This window comes from Drosophila willistoni, chromosome 3R (assembly GCF_018902025.1).
Source record: "Drosophila willistoni isolate 14030-0811.24 chromosome 3R, UCI_dwil_1.1, whole genome shotgun sequence".
Lineage (NCBI taxonomy): Eukaryota > Metazoa > Arthropoda > Insecta > Diptera > Drosophilidae > Drosophila > Drosophila willistoni.
This window is the reverse complement of record NC_061086.1, coordinates 9,537,672-9,554,455: the sequence shown is the minus strand read 5'-3', so window position 1 is coordinate 9,554,455 and position 16,784 is coordinate 9,537,672. Positions and strand designations below refer to the sequence as shown.

The following is a 16,784-nucleotide window of genomic DNA, read 5'->3' as shown; positions in this document are numbered from 1 at the left end:
ATCGATTTTTCGTCTTTTAATCGGGGGTATTTTTCTTCCTCTCGTTAGTCGTGTGATCTGAGCTGAAAAACTTTGGGTGGTGTCCAACTAATCATGCATTTAATTGCTTTGACTATATGCCTAAGTCTAGTGTTAAGCTGCACTGCAACAATAAGCGGTCCTTATCTGCTCTGGGGCCATGAGAAGGTGAATAAATTGCAACCCGAGGCCCTAGTCGAAGCAAGCACAAAGGAACTGCCGCTGATGCAACTCTTCAAGGATGCCAAGGCAATTGTGATTTTTGTGCGCAACTCGACGAATCGACTGGAGGGCACCAAGTACCCCAGATTTCAGAATCTGGTCAAGACCAATGCTTGGTCCTATTTGCCTCAACGTAATCTTGCCGCTGAGCCATTCAACTATAATGCCAACATTGAGGTGTGTATACTAGCAAAGCAAATTTTCACATGAACCAATTACATTGGCCAATCAATGTGAAACATTTTATTGATAGGTCATAAATCTATCTGGACACAATGAAGAAGATGATGCTGAGCTCTTGACTAGCTACAACGACGCTTTGAGTATCTATGGTAATGGTGAAGTCTTGGGCATTCTAGCCAGTCGCGAAGAGGACGCTCACTATTTGGCCAAGCGGGACGCAAAGGGTGAAGAGGAGCTCAAGCCCACTGGAGCAACAACTGAGACCGAGGAGACTGAAGCTAGTTTCATCTATGTGGCCGAAGGCAATAAGGCAGTACTCCATGTGACAGGTCCTCCCGAACTGCGTCTAGGCAACGAAGTCATACTCTTGGAGGAGCACACCAAGCAAACCACTTTCGATGATCAACATGCCAAGGGCTATGGACGTCTAAGCATTTCATTTAGGTACAACGGCGACAAGTGTATGTTACGTTTCAAGTTCTCTCTGTCGCGTGGCACTTGGCATTTGCGTAATGTCGAAGTGGAGTACAAGGAGTACAAGGACGTCTTGGTGGCCCGTGGTGATGAGTACACTTTGCCATCGGCTCCATTGGGTTTCTCGTATCGCTGCTCAGCCAACAATTTAACATTCATCAATCCAAACAAAAACGAGACACTGCGTAGTCTGCATCTAGTCGATTATCAAGTTCAACCCTGGCTCAATGGGGGCAAGCAATTCGGGGATGTCTACGATTGTGTTGGCTTCGTCACGGCTCCAATTCTGGCTGGCCTATTTGTGGTAACCCTTTTGATTGGCATCCTTGGCCTGGGAATCACAGCAATGTTAAGCATGCATACGCCAAATCGTTTCGAGAGTTCTCGCAACAAACAATTGACCTTCACCGTTCAGGAGTAGAAAGCCATTGATTTAATAGTAAACTCAATTGACAATTGTTGCAAAATGTTCACGTTGATTACCTATACACCAGTTAATCCACTGGCTCTACTCACATTGGCCATTGAGTTCTTCCTCATCCATTTGCTCTTTGTGCTTGTTATACTCTACGTCTATGTACTTTGGTATTACTAAATACAATGTTCTATATGCATTTCAATAAAGTTAGCAGTAAATGCCATTTAAATACAAGAAGTGGAAGTTGCTTACACTAGTCTTTGGTTTGGTATTAAGTCTGAACTAAATAAGCTTCAATAACCTTTATTAAATATTGATTTAATTAATATCCATTTATAATAATTACCAAATAGCAGTAGCTACGACTTTAAATAATAATAATTACTCTGGGGTCACTGACAACTTAAGACAAGCTTAAAACTGCTTCATAACTATAATCTAGACTCGTTAACATTTCGTTTTTTTATTATTAATATAAAAAAATGTGAAAAAATGTGTTCATATCCAATTAAACCAAACTCAACCATAATGAAAACGTCTTTGCTGAAATTGGTCGTCTTGGTCGCCAATAAGTTGAACATGAAAATTAAATTAACTAACTCAAAAATAAGAGAAAAAAATAAGTCTCTAAAGACAGCTTAAAAAGACTTTCAACATAAACTGATTGAATTTTTGAGTCGCAAAAAGTCATATCTGAAATTGCTTAATTTATGATTGCTTAAAAGAAAAGTGAAAATAGTTGAAAGAAGAATTTCTTTTTAGGCTGCCAAAATCAAAAAAAAAATAAAACCCACAAAAATAAAATTAAATAAAGAAAGAAGGATGGCAACCGGTTTAGTTGGCTTTGGCTGGAAATTCTGGTTATCAGTCAACGTTTACTTTTATTTCTATATGCATATATGTATGTATGTATGTATGTATGTGTGGATATATTTTTGGCTATCAACAACCTATTGAGTTACTTTCTTTGGCGGCATGGCCAAATGTGGACAATTAGAGATGCGTGATAGAGCTGGAATTGCAGCAGACGAAGAGTTACTCGCCTCTGAATGTGATTTATGCATAATTAAGTCACGCCAATTGGTCGTTTGAGCATGAGTTTTGTTTTATTTCTACGTGTGTTTGTTTTTCTCTATTTTCTATGGGATTTTGCGTGTGTGTGTTGTTTTTTTGGGCCCGGCCGGTTTTGGTTACAATTTCTACGACTGCTGGCTGTGGGCCACCCACTTTTTCTTGGCCATAGATTTTTCTCTCCACTACCCAAAAAACTCATATGTATGCAGCATCCGTTGAGGCGATAAGCATCAGTATTAGCATCAGATCGTACTGTCTATATGCCCATATGTACATACATACATATATGTTTTATTGTTATTTTGTGAAGGTTAAAAAGTGGGTCAAATTCGATGATTGCGTTCACTTTTCCATCTTACTTACTTTTACTGTCAACCCAAATGAACGTGCAACCCAGTTGCATGGCAGTTCACTGACTTAAACAGCATCCAAGACCAAACAAACAAAAACAAAAAGTGTGTATACACGACCAAAGAAAAAGCAAAAGTTGCACCTGATTCTGTAATAAGAATCGTCGCATTTGGGCGTTTTTGGCCAGCTTGGAAAGCCACTTTTCTTTTCTGGTTGCTCTTGCTCTTGCCGCTGCTGCTGCTGTTGCAGTTGTTTTCATTTGTGAAAGTTGTGGTCCAAACGACCACGTCGCGTTGCCTGTCAAAGGAGTCGCTATTAGTCGCTCGACGGCAACACAACTTATCAGCCACATGATGTCTATGTCGACGACATTTGAGCCTTGGCAATTGGGGAATTGGAATTGGTAGATTTTCTCCCGCTATTTATTTTTGTTTTTGTATTTTTTCTTCTTTTAAATCTATGGGCCATTTGTGTTAATATTTCACGATTTATTGCAAATTTATTTTCATGTCTACATGGTTTAGCTAACATAATCGTAACTTACGGCTAAACCAATCAACCAATCAGCCACTTGGCCAACACTTTCTTGAGACATCTCTTGATTATATAATCACAGCTTTGAATGGAAATCAATAAATGCACCATGAAATTGCTTTATACGATCGGAAGCACAATAAAGAATGCAATTTGTGGCAAGAAAACTTAATCAGTTCAACAAAGCAGAGGAAATAAGTATTATAAGATTTGATCTGAAAGAAATTAACTGCACACGCGAGACTCATGGAAAAGATATGTAAGCCAAAGAGGAAAAAGGCGGAAAAATAAAGCCCCTTTTGGGATTAAGTGAATAAATTTTCAAGTTAAAACTGAGAGGAATTAACCCAATTTAAAGGTTTTAATTATGGGAAAGGTTCCCAGTTGATATTATGAAACATTTTGATACTCTAATAGTTTCTCTGGGTTAACTTTAATTGATTCTATGACCAACTTTTTTACTCCACCGCATTGGCTAGTCATGGCCTTGCATTAAGCCTTTTGACTAGCTAAACTAATCAAATCAATCGATTTCACAAAGTGGCCATTTGACTGCAGCAGCTAAAACACAGCCAAGTCATTGTCATTTCACGTTTATTTCTTATAATAATTACTTTACTTAATATTTGTGTTAAAATTTTATGATTATTGCAACAAAAAAACACAACACAAAACAGAGATTCAACAGCAATGGTGATTTTTCCGCGAAAGAGAAATCGCCAATTGCCAAGGAGTTGGCCATATGTCAATTGCAGGAGGACGAGGGATGGGAGAGGGGGGTGAGCGTGAAGGAAAAGTGCCAGTAAACAAAAAGTGAGTTGATGCCATCACCAGTAACTAAGTCAAAGATGGTGAAAATAAAATAATATAAAACACACACAACCAAATCGAAGAAAAAACGTCAACTGAAAATGGAAAATTGGAAAGACAAAACACAAAAAAAAATAAATAAAAGGCATTTCGCACATGAACATGAAGTGTTGTCAAAGCATTTTGAAACTTGGGCAAAAATGACAATTTTTATGCGTTTAGTAAATCAAACAGTTAATTACTCGATTTGCCAAGAGATTTGCGAAATGTGAAAAAGCAACAACAAAAACGGTTGCTCTCCTTTTTGTTTTAACAATTTCAGTGTGTGTGTGTGTGTGTGTGTTAGTGTGTTTGTCTTACCATTAGCAATTGTTGCAACAGAGTGAAATGCGTTGGCGAAAGAAAAGTGAAATGTGCGTTTTAGAAAGGAAGATCTTACGCCACTAGTTAGTATTTCCTCGTAGTACTTACATATGACTCCAAATGGCTAACAACAACCTTGACTTATTAACACCTTATTTAGGGCCAAGATTGCAGATAGATATGGTATACATATATATATGTTTTTTAATGAATCTCGTCATATGGCATTAGTTTGTACTCGCGCACTCTTATGTCTATGATGAAACTTAACGCCCTGTTAAGCCGTCTAAATGCAAATGGCAACCCTGGCGCAAATAAATGGAGAGTCCCCCCTCTCCACACCGTCCATTAGCCATAGGTCTCTTGGTTTAATTGTTTTTTACTTTGCTTTGGCTTAGAGTTTGTAAAGCAGTCATCCAATTGCTTACGATTAACGTGTAAATAGCACGTGAAAATGTTGCAATTTTCTCAGTTTTTCATATGAAGACCCACCACTACTTCGCGGTTCCTAGGTTCGAGGCTGAGGCACCTGACAATGAGCGACTCCTAATCGGCTACTTTGCATCTTTGTTAATTCTTTGTTGAGATGGGTGGAGGTTTTTTTGTGTTTAGCATTTTGCTTTTGTTTTCCACATTTCACAGCCGCGTCGAGTGAAATTAAGTTGGCAATTAAGACTAATTGGCTAACTGGCTGGCTGCCAATGTGCTACCACAATAGTTTGGAACGGGAAGTGGGTAGAGTGACCCACCCATTAACCATTTCAGACATTAGATAGAAATGGTTTCACTGATATGAAATATGTACTTTTCAATTATTCAAATTTATCATTCGAGAGTTATCACATTGGCGAACTCCCTCAAAAATTTCAATTGAAGAAAGTTTCAGCAACATAAGAGCCAACAATATGATTAGTTGTAGTCGCCTGAAACCGCACATACTAACCCAAATAGCTCAAGTAGTTTGAAATCGATGAGATTAAGCTTCTACCATGTTGCGGCTTCAACAAACTCTCCCTCCCCCCACCTCTCAATTAAAATAACAATTGGCAAGTGGCAAGTGGCAAGGTAAGGCAAAAAGCAGCTGTAAGTGGCTTGCACTTTTCGCTCAAAGCTCTAAATGATTAAACATGAAGAAAAACAAACAAACAACGGGCATTAGTTGGCTAGATTTGGGTGCGCTCAATTCAAGAGGAACCAAACAAAGTAGTAGTCGACTAAGAGAGTCTCTCTAAAATGAATTTTAAATTAAAATTCATAATAAAAGGTATGGCGACATATGATTTGTTAATAAAATACTTATACTTAAAACTTATAAACTAGTGTATGCATTTACCTTAATTTTTCTTCATTTTTATGCAGATTTTATTTCTGTTTATTAATATTTTAGTATATCCTTAATACTTAGTTCTTAAAGTTTGATAAAATAACTAAAAGAATTGCCTAAACTCTAAAGATTTGTAATTAGAGTTGTGAAATGTTAATGCAACAATAAGATTTGTAAACCAACCTCAGCTATTGGCTAGTCAATGACAAAATGATACCAAAAATGTGAATGGAGCTAGGCTAGAGCTTGTCAAGAGCTGTCCTAGAGCTGGCCTAAAACTCTTCCAAAACTGGTTGAGAGCTGAATAACCATCGATATAAGTAAATCAGTTTAGTTATTTGATTTAATTGACCCAAAATGGAACTTCAAATGTTGCATTAAGTCTTTTGCTTTATTTCTTTTGCCATTCCATAGTTAGTTATACTAGCCGAAGCTTCTAAAGTAAATCCTTATTTAAATATACTCATATAAACTCTAATCAAAACGTATATCTATTCCTTTCACGTACCTTTTTAACTTGTTGTTTACAGGGTATATGAAATTGGCTTTCAGCTAAAGGCAACAGCTGCGCCGATGTTGACGTCGACGTCGCTCAATCTTAATCTTCTACCGTGTGCGGCTGCGCTCTACCTCTGCCTCTGTCCCTCTTTCTCTCTCTCTCTTTATCTCTACCTCCTGCACTTTTGGCTGGGCTCTCTCAGGTTTACCTGTTTGGAGTTTTTGGTCATGACATTCGTTCAGTCTCTTTCAGACTTTTACCGCGTTCGGTTGTCTTTTGGCCTCCACAGTTGTGAATCGTATCGGTGTTGCTGTTGTTGTGGTTTTTGATTGTTGAGGGCGCATGCGCAACTGCCACCAGCAAACGGTAAAAAGAGTCAGAAGGGAGAACGTTTAACTTGGCTCAAGAAGAATCTTTCCCGTGGCATTTGCCATACAAATGTTAGAAAAGTTAATGAAGTGCAAAAATGTTTGTCGTTGCATTACAATTGCCCACCAGTTACAGCTACAGCTGAACACGGCTACAGCGAACGAAGGCGCCTCCGCAACGCTTTGATTTGCGCTGCAATTTGACCCCTCGTGTCCCCTTTTGTTTTTGTGTTTTTTGGTTTTGGTAACGCTTTCGGTTGTAAAGTGAAAATTGTACAGCATCCGCCAAGCGCGAAAAAAAGTACGCGCGCGCATCTCTGTGTGACTCTCCGTGTGCTAAAACAAGAAGACCCCGACTAACTTAACCTTCTTGTACTCCTGCTGACTAGTTGTTGGCGACTATTTTGGATTATACTGGCATACTTACTTGCCAGCGGAATGTAAGTGACATGGAAAGTAACATTCAAACTCGATGTAGCTGAGAAAAGAATTACGCGAATTTCCCAGAACACATAAATAATTGACAACTAAATAATTGTTGCTTCTTCTTAGCAGAAGACTCCAAGCAGTTGGCAGTCTATAGTTTTAAAAAATTCAGAAAATTGAGTTTTCAAATTGTCCATAAATTAACTTGGATCAACAGCCAATGAGTTTCTATAAAAGGAGGAACAAAGTCCATATAAGCAGATACATAAAACAAGATACATTTTAGAAATAGAACCCAAGGAAGGCAGCAAAAGGGGCTTAAACAAGAAGTTAATAATCGCACAAAGTCGGCCAACTGGATTAAACATTAGAGGATTGTATGCCTTACAGATTTTACATTATTTACAATTCGGGTTAATACGGATTTATATTTCTACAAACAAGAATTTGTGCGTTTTATACATAAATGACAGGTCAAGCTCTTGTGCCTAAAAAAACTAAGCTAAACTTTTTCTTAAAGCTCCATCAGCTTCCGTATATTCTAAAATATATAGTAAAAATTTAAATTTTATAATAATAATCAAAGTTTAGAAACATAAATTTTGACATAATCTTTTAAGTTTTTGTTATGCAAACGAAAAAAGTCATTAAAAGTTAGCTTTAAGTAAGTATTCTACAGGTAATGATGGCTTTAATTTTGAATATAGCTTTAAATTAGTAATTAATTTTGTTAAGGGTAATGCCATTCATAACATTTGGCTGACTACTCCCATGGAAATCACAGTTCACTATGACATAAAACATTCATTCATGAGAAGGTTATTAACCCCATAAGTTAAATAAATAAACTTAAATTTGGAGCGAGAAACTATAGTAATAAAATATGCAAAAATTAGAAATAAATATTAAAATCATCTGTGAAATCTTTTAATTGATTTCCAAATCTGTAATTAAGCAGCTCAGACTATTGAGTTGGGTTGGGTCAGCAATTGTAGAAAATTAAAATTTATTCAAATTAGTTGTTTCCCAGAGACAAATAACTTTATTCATCATTCGGGCGAGTCCAATTAGCAAAGAAACTTGGCCTGGCCCTAAAAAAGATATATGTTTACAATTCGTTGCTTTTGTTACTCTCGGAGTTTTGGTGTTTCTGTCTCTATTCCTATTCTAATTGAATGAAATTAACCCACTTCTGGGAATGTTGTAAAAACTATACATATAAGTCTTATGTATAGGTTTAGTATGTATTGTAGCGGTCACCTAGCGCGTTGTCTCATTTCATTATAATAATTGAGGTACGTTGGTTGGTTCTGGGCAACAAAAACAAAAAGAAAGAAGTTAATATGAATAAGATTGTTTGTTGTCCCGTCAAATTATGATGAGATCTTAGCCCAACTGAGAAAGCCAACGGCAATAGACTAGAAAAGTAAAATATATAGGTAAACTCTAGCCGGAGGCTGTTGGGTCCAACCTCCGAAAGGCTTTTGTTTTAGGCTAATCTTTTACGATGTGAAATCAATCAATATAATAATAATAATGATAAAAAAAAGGAGATGAAAGGGGGGGCAGAGGCTAAACATTTACAATATGTTAATTTTGCATTGTAAGTCAAGAAGCACTGTTCTCTTCAAAATTAAACAGTTAGAATCGCCTTTTGTAATCCAAAAATTTAGACCGCGAAAATCTTAAACAAATTTCTTGTTTGGCGTTTCACATTGTCTCTAGACAACAACAGCAACACCTTGGTTCTTTTTTGTTGTTGTTGAATTTTTTTCTTTCTTCTACGTTTTTTTGGGTCAAGCTTTTGGTGTTCAAGTTGATTAAGGTGCTCTCTTTGGTTTACGATCTTAGCGGCAGACTCTTTTTTATGTTGATTATTATTTTTGCTTTTTTTTTTTGGCCATTTGCTCCCGTCTTCCCGGTAATTGCAACAGGTGTGTATGTGAGTGTGTGTGTGTGTGGTGTGTGTATATTGGAGTTTTTTTTTTGATTGCTCCCCAACATGGCATAGTGGCAGATTGTTAATAGTAATAAAAATCTTAATGGCAACCGCACGCCAGTTTCTGCCAGAGCTCGTTATAGAAAACCATTATGACAGACAGACTAATGCTAGTATGTAACTAACGATAGCAGCGACAGTTGCCACCAAGCAGCACTTAGGACGGAAATCTGGGAGAAAACTAACTGAACACACACGCAAAAAAGTTACAAATTACAAAATGTTGTAACGCACCTTAAACACCCTTTAAGTAGCATTATTGAAAAGAGACTTCCATTCATTTCCATTCACCAGTTAAGACCTCCTGCTGATCTTTAGTTCTTTAGACATTCAACTAACAAAATAACTTATTTAGAACTCAGCTTGATCGTTAAGGACAATTGATTTACTGCTCTATGAATAGTTAAGTAGTTGCTGGGAATTTTGTAGAATAAATGTTACTTAAGACTCAAAATCCAGCAAAATCATGTGTGGAATAGAAAGATTTAAGGAATAGTTTCAATTTAATCATTATTAAGATATCGTTTGAAGATCGTTATACAAATGTTTGCAATAGTCAAGTTTGCAGATAGATTCCGTTATGGATTTATAAAACGGTTTTCAGTTTTTCCATGTGAGAGTATTTCAATTGCATGCAGAACAGCAGTCCGATGGGGCAATTAGAAGTTTGTTGGCCTGGCTGAAAACTAACATAGAACATTCAGCAACAACAATAACATCCAGCCACCACCTCATAACGAATTGTTGTAATCATAATCATATATATATAAAAAAAAGTTATGTTTGTCTTCTGGTTTACAACAACAAATCATTTTCACATCTCGACATTTCTATTTCTTCTCTCTCTCTCTCTCTTCTGTTCTTGACGCCAGGCAAAAGGTTCATTAAACCATTGTGGTCTAAGACCCGAGAGTGTGACTAAAAGACACCACAAAAGTTCCAACTTGAAAGTCTCAGTTCAGCTCAGGTCTATTTTGTTTGGTTCTATTGCGGTTACATACACAAGATAGACGATAGACCAACAGACGACAGACAACAGACGACAGACGACAAAGTTGGCTTCCGTTCTCAGATTTTGTCATCGGCTTACATAATGTGAGCACTTGGCTCAGCCAAGCGCATCCCGGGTCCGGCCGATATCATAGACACGTTTCTATGGCTGCTCTTGTCGAGCCCTCAAACTCCCTTTCAATTCTTTTAAGCCAGAGAGTCTCGGTGTCGATGTTGCAGGGTGTGCAGAGTGTTGGCCCATAATTGTGTTGGCTTGTAACTTGTATACTATAATCGCCCTTTCTTTTTACCTAACTGTTGCAATCTGTTTTGTTTTCTCTCGTTCGGCTTTAATTTTTTGTTTTGTGTTTTGTCATGTTCATGTTTCCACTACGTATGTACATGATCTAAGCAAAATTTCAAAGATTTGTTAATTTGCATGTGCGCAAAATACTCGAGCATGTGGGAATAGTGCAGAGCTGATCCTGTATAGATTATGGCAAATCTCTTTCCCACAGTTGCACTTACAATTAATTAGAAGTTGACGCCCGAAACGACAGCAATTTGTATTATGTATATGCCTATGTAAGTAAGTATCGTATTTATGCTTGGTAATGGGCGCATTTTTTTCTCACACTGGCACACCTACTTGTCTGGCATTCCCCTCCTTACCAGGTGACCATAATACATAACGGACAAAGGTATATATTGCCAAAGCGCATTTAGAACGAAACCAAAAACAAGTGACTTGAGGTCCAATTAAGGCGTCTACCTGCCCGTTAAGCCGGTCTAACAATGCCGGTAATGCACCACGTTGGGGTCTCTATGTCTGTGAACTCTTTTGGGTGGGTCACCATCAGCGCCAACAACACCACAACAATTCCACTATCTGCTCCACCCGGCTGTGCTTGGTTGCTTTTACTATATTAAACAAACCAAGAATTGTTGGTAAACATTAAAAATGTTTAATTCTTAAGAACACAAGCATAATTCTCTCTGGTTGGCAAGACCGCAAGGGGATTCAATGTTTGACTGGTTGGTGGGTTCAGCCTCAGTGCTCAGCAGCACGCTCGATTCTCATGTAAATGCAAAAGACATGAAAGACACCTGAATCGACTTCCACGATATTAGTGTGCCAGACTCTCAAGTAAGGCTAAGAATTTAGTTTAAAATTCAAGTCTATAAGGAAAAGTAGGTATTGGAAAAGGGACAAAGTGACTACTTGATATTTGAGGAGTGATAGATAGTCATTTGAAATCAAAATCTATGTGATAATTGTATAATATTAATTGCAAGTCTTTGTTTTCCGACATTTAAGGAAAATATAATAAATTTCTCGTCTTATACTTTTGTCTATTGTGTAGAAATTGGCTTGTTGCTTTGTTGAAATGTCAGCAATGGGTTAAATGCCGCTTGAGAGTTGTTGGCACTCTTGAACATATTGCAAATATTTAGCATTACCTGAAAGAAAGTCTTTGGCGTGGCTTTGTGACTTTGTTTTCCTAGTTGTCATATTTTTAAAAATGGAAGAAAAAAAACTCCCACATTGTGGCACTTCCTAGATGTGTGTGTGTGTGTGTGTTAAGTTATGATAAATTATGTGTTTGTTGATAGTCCCCCAACCGATATCAATGTGTGGTGAAAGTGAACGTATGCGAATTCTTGATGAAATGAAATTTCCTATTTGATTAACAATTGTGCCATTGTATTATTTCAGAAGATCATCACAAGCATATCACAATCAACAATCAGTACGCACTGTCTACGAGACACAAACACAATTGGCAACGCATCATCATCATCATCATCATCATGGAGCCGAATCTGAATCCGCATCCGAGTGCTAATATGCTGTAAGCTATCTACCGCCTACTCATCGCATCCGCATCTGTAAAAAGTCCATTTCATTTAAATATACACACTCTGACAACAACAAAAACCAAAAGTAACTCGAAATCGTATTCGCCTTGGGAAAACAGAAAACAATTGCTGCTGAAGAATCATCAGGACGCCATCTATCAAAATCAATTGAACTCCCAGCCGCATTCACTATCAATGGCGGATAGTCGGGAACGCATACGAGGTCCTTCGCGGGATGGCAGAGAGTTCTTGACAAGTCCTCGCCAAGTGCTACGTCGTTTGATGCTTCTATCGGAGGGTCGCCAATATCGTGAAGCTGCTGGCGTGGTGGGGCGACTGGGTCCTTCGGTCTTGCGTTCTGTAATCGCTGAGCTTCCCCTTGACTTATTGCTAGAACATTTGCCACACAGTGCCTATTTGCTAGAGTCGTTCTTTTCTCGGTGAGTTTTGTGGCATTGGGGGGTGTATTTATGTCCCATTTTGATTGATCGTTCTCGTTTCAGTCTCATCACACTGAATACCACACCCAAACCGGAAGTGCCCAGCGAAACAGTTGCCTTTCAGCTAGTACGCCTCTTTGCCAATCCTCACGAGTCTGGACTACGTCAGCGTTGCACTAAGCTATTGCAGGCTTTGGCTCAATATGAACCCAGTTTGCGTCAGACTCTAAGGGAGCGTCGTCGGAGTTTTGACAATGCCGTGCAGGGTCTTGGAGTTCATGGGCTGACTACAGATGCCTCTGGTCAGTTGATTTCCCTGCATGTTGCTCTGAAGACAGAGTTACAACGACATGTGGACACCTATAAAATGGCCATACATAAGCTGGAAGAGTTGAGCATGGTAACTGTCAATCAGGATCCGGCTCATTCTTCGCATCAGCGTCTCTTGGCCATCAATTATGGCGACATACAGCAGCGTTTGATTGACAACAAGACTTTGTTGACTATGCTGGATAAGCCGGCATTGAAACAGCTCTACACTCTGGTGGAGAATCTCAGCACTCGTGTGGAGAACGACAAAGATGTGCTCTCCTGCGTGGGTCAGGTGAAGCGTCTAGATGCCCAGGCCCATGTGGAGAAGCGTCCAGCCGCTGGACTTCTCATGAACTTCTCACGTGGCTGTGAGGTAGTTCTCCATATGATGGGACCGGAGAGTGTCCCACCCAGTCCTGTGGCCATGAATAAGACAACCACAAATGGGGGCAGTAGCTGCAGTGATGGCTATCATTCAGATGATTCGGCCAGCGATGATGGCAGGTAAGTGAAGAGCAGCCTACTTGGCCCAGTTAAGCGTTTTTCGTGGGGTCACACCCACACATTAGACGAAATCTCTCTCACACTCGCTCTTATTGGTATTTCTGCTTTCTATGTACAGTGAAATGGTGTCACTCTATCGAAATTTGTATATCGAGAATCGAGCAGATGCCCTGGAGGCGTTGGACAGTTTGCCCCAATTGAAACATGTGCACAGTCTGAAGGGTAAAATACTCTTCTCCATGATTGTGGTAAGTTCTAACAATTGTGACTCTAAAACTGTAAACGTTGAGAATTTATAGAAATCGCAGAACCAAATTAATCTAATTAGAAATTATTTAAAAAGTGTTTTATATCAAATAGGAACAATGGTTCTAAAACTGTAATTAGAAAAGTGTTTTAATATCAAATAAGAACAATCTGGCTCAGTGAGTCTAAAACTACAGTTGATTTAAAACTGTAAAATAACACTCGAAAACTTACAAACCATGCATAAAATAATACATTTGTTTTATACTAGAAAAGTATTTTAATATCAAATAACAACAATTTGGCTGAGTGACTCAAAAACCAGAGTGACTCGCAAACTGTGAAATCGTTCCTGAAGACTTTCAAACCAAGTATAAAATGGCACAGTTGTTTAATATAACAAACGTGTTTCAATAACAGAAGATAACACTTCTGCTAAGAGAACACCACTGCAGTAACTTTAAAACTGTAAAAACATTCAATAAGCCTTTCCAACCAAGTACAAAGCGGTCACAGTTGATTTTCCAAATTATGACTTTCAATTTTCAAGACGAGCCAACGGCTAGGCAATATTCGAAATGTTCAATGCCCACCTAAATTGATGCTTCAGATCCTGTCAGGTAGCAAAATTGTTATTGCAAAATATCAATTTGCATCGCCTTCATTAAATGTTATATACATAGAAGAAAACGAACGCGCAAGTCGAGGAAAGTGAATCGCCACCGCGGGCTAAATGGATGATGAGAAATTACGTTGGCAATGAATCTATCCATCGATGGTATCTTAAGACCTCTAAGACCTGTTGTCTGTGTGGTTGTCTATGCGGATAAATAACTTTCGATGGCACAAAAGATGAATGACACCGCTCACAATTGGCCAGATCTCACAAACTTGGCTTAGACCTGAACACAGAGTGGGCTGGTTATTGGCAGACTCGTTAATGATTGTATTTTTGTTTTTTTTTTCAGCTTTCTTTTCGCCTATGCCATGGTATGCGGGAACGTAAAGTGCTCGAAGTGCGACGAGTTCTCAACTGCGCACTGGATAGCAGCAATGAGAGTACTTTGGCATTGGATCGAGCTGTGCGCCATCATCTGCACGAGACCATCGATAGTTTTCCACTGGGAGAGATTGAACGTTCTGTCTTTAATCAGGTGTTGTCCACATTACATGAGTATCCCTGCCTGGAGACGTGTCCACCCTTGACGCATTTCGTGAGTGCCTGTGTGCGTTTGGCTTGGCGTATGATCAACCAGAAGGCTCCCTATTATTTGGACACAGATTTTAATTTGGGTATGTGTGCTAAATTAACTGCAGAGGCATTGTGAGATATTTAAATTAATTTAATCTTATTAACTTATCTAGGATTTCTACGTCCCGAGAAACATGAACGCCATTCACAATCAGACCGACGTTCGGATCTGATAAAGGCTTTTCTCTGGCCTGCTCTTATGCAGAATAATCAGTGTGCCTTTAAAGCCGTCGTGGCCACCTAGAGAATGACTTTCTTTTATCTTAGCATTACCTACACATAAATACATATGTACTTATAAATTAACACTTTGTACAATAAAAACTTTAACTTTAACCTTAACCATGCGACTAAACTAAGCATAGACTATGGGTTTTAATCTCACACATTGACTCCGCTGCTTATTGGTGCAGAGGAGCGGATGTTCCGCATAGAACTCCACGATATGACTGGGTGAGGCGAAATGTCGTTCATGGGGTTTAACTTGTCCTATGCCATACAGATGACGCTGGCCATGAAGTTGTCGTACAAATAAATGATAAAACTCATTGGCCGCATAGATGCTTACAATATATTTAATACAAAGATCGGCAGCCTTGAAAGGTCGCACCAGACAAGAGCCATCTTCACGGCCCTCGAGCATTTGCTCGGCCATGGCTCGATCAACGGTGAAATAGTATGGTTCTGTCTCAATGCGGCGATCCTCAATTTCAACATAGTTGGCATCGGCATCATCTGTTGGCAAACAGAAATGTCGAGTTAATGAATAAAGTCCATCCATCGTTTGGGTTTTTTTTTCCCCAGCGAGAACTTCTCACCCACTATGACATAATCATGTTGTGCCACTTGTTCACGTTCGGCATTGGCATCGTCATTAACTTGATCCAGAACTTGTTTCATCGATTCAATATCAAGTGCCTCAACAACGTCATCACTTGTCTGCCTCTGATAGTCCGAGCAACAAAAACAAGAACCACAATGACGACAACCTCGCTCCGTTAAATTGCTAAAGAAGCGAGCAAAAAGATTTTGCACGACTGTCCAATAAACACGGGCACACCAACAGCACATGGTAGAGCCGTAAACCGATCCAAATCAATCGAAGTAATACACATGCGCCATATCTTACACCACGGGCGCCAGACCAAAGAAGACTGAACAACCCAAAACAAACCCGACCCACAGACAAGCCGGCCCTCACACTCTCTCTCTCTCCATCTCTCTCTATGTAGCTCTGTTTATTAATTAAAATGTGCTTAGTGCTTAGCTCAGCTGTGAAATAAATACAAATGCCCATATGTAAATGTCATATGTGTATATACATATATGAGGGATATGCTATATAAATAATAAAAACTTGGCATTTGTATGGAAGGGTAATTCAATACTCGAAATTTCATTTTATGAAAAAGTGCAACCAAGTGCATATCTCAGCTCCCGCTCGTCCTCACCACTTGTCATTCCCCGATCCCATTGGCATTGACACTATCTTTACGAGTTACTCATCGCATTCGATGGTGCTTCTTTCTGTCTCGTTTCTGTCGTCTAGTTTGTTGCGCTTCTTGAATTACTTTAGGGAACTCGGAGATCTTGTGTTACATACAGATGCTCTCATAATCGAGACATCTCGGAGCCAAAATGTGTCTAAAGCGCACCCGCGATTCATCCAGACTGAAACTTTATATAATTTTGTCATTTATACACTTATTCTTCGCTGCCGACCTTGAGCATATAATGTGGGGTTAAGCAAGAGTTAATCAACAAGAAGCAAAAACATTAAAAATAAATGTTCAATACCATGTGAAGATTGCAACAGAGAAAGATATCTGAATGCACTCTGGGAATATGCGAGACCTTCTTATGGTATTTGCAGATTCTGATTAAATAACGGAAATGGAAAAAACATAAGATTTGTGAATGCAACAATTAAACAAACAAAGTTATTAAACCAATAAGATAAATAAAGACTTACTCCACATAAGGAAAGGTGCGTTAAGAATGATCTTATGATCCATCAATTAAGATCAGATACCAATTAAGTAACAAGTCTTTGAAATTTCCAACTTAAAATTTGAGATTAATGCGTGTTTAACAGAAAAATTTGTGTATTATCTTGG

The 16,784-nt window shown here is 38.6% G+C and overlaps 3 protein-coding genes across 3 annotated transcripts; 2 read left to right on the top strand and 1 right to left on the bottom strand.

Moving 5' to 3' along the window:
- Nucleotides 1-48: 48 nt before the first annotated feature.
- LOC6650148 lies at nt 49-1,552 on the top strand. Its single transcript, XM_002073401.4, has 2 exons — nt 49-417; nt 494-1,552. The coding sequence occupies exons 1-2, from the start codon at nt 94-96 to the stop codon at nt 1,316-1,318; spliced, it is 1,149 nt and encodes a 382-aa protein (XP_002073437.1). The 5' UTR covers nt 49-93; the 3' UTR covers nt 1,319-1,552.
- A 4,977-nt stretch (nt 1,553-6,529) lies between these two features.
- LOC6650147 lies at nt 6,530-15,009 on the top strand. Its single transcript, XM_002073400.4, has 7 exons — nt 6,530-7,078; nt 11,771-11,906; nt 12,033-12,353; nt 12,417-13,169; nt 13,288-13,417; nt 14,384-14,708; nt 14,781-15,009. Exons 2-7 carry the CDS (start codon nt 11,866-11,868, stop codon nt 14,909-14,911), a joined length of 1,701 nt encoding a protein of 566 aa, XP_002073436.2. The 5' UTR covers nt 6,530-7,078; nt 11,771-11,865; the 3' UTR covers nt 14,912-15,009.
- LOC6650146 lies at nt 14,738-15,802 on the bottom strand. Its single transcript, XM_002073399.4, has 2 exons — nt 15,486-15,802; nt 14,738-15,402 (listed from the first exon to the last, which is right to left on the bottom strand). The coding sequence occupies exons 1-2, from the start codon at nt 15,736-15,738 to the stop codon at nt 15,023-15,025; spliced, it is 633 nt and encodes a 210-aa protein (XP_002073435.2). The 5' UTR covers nt 15,739-15,802; the 3' UTR covers nt 14,738-15,022.
- Nucleotides 15,803-16,784: the final 982 nt, after the last annotated feature.

Excerpts from the sequence above, each read along its gene's own strand:
- LOC6650148 (XM_002073401.4), top strand. The coding sequence starts at position 94 with ATGCATTTAATTGCTTTGACTATATGCCTAAGTCTAGTGTTAAGCTGC. Across the intron at positions 418-493 it reads ACTATAATGCCAACATTGAG|GTCATAAATCTATCTGGACA; the intron begins GTGTGTATACTA and ends TTTTATTGATAG.
- LOC6650147 (XM_002073400.4), top strand. The coding sequence starts at position 11,866 with ATGGAGCCGAATCTGAATCCGCATCCGAGTGCTAATATGCT. Across the intron at positions 11,907-12,032 it reads CATCCGAGTGCTAATATGCT|AAAACAATTGCTGCTGAAGA; the intron begins GTAAGCTATCTA and ends TTGGGAAAACAG. Across the intron at positions 14,709-14,780 it reads GGACACAGATTTTAATTTGG|GATTTCTACGTCCCGAGAAA; the intron begins GTATGTGTGCTA and ends TAACTTATCTAG.
- LOC6650146 (XM_002073399.4), bottom strand. The coding sequence starts at position 15,738 with ATGTGCTGTTGGTGTGCCCGTGTTTATTGGACAGTCGTGCAAAATCTT. Across the intron at positions 15,403-15,485 it reads ACATGATTATGTCATAGTGG|ATGATGCCGATGCCAACTAT; the intron begins GTGAGAAGTTCT and ends GTTTGCCAACAG.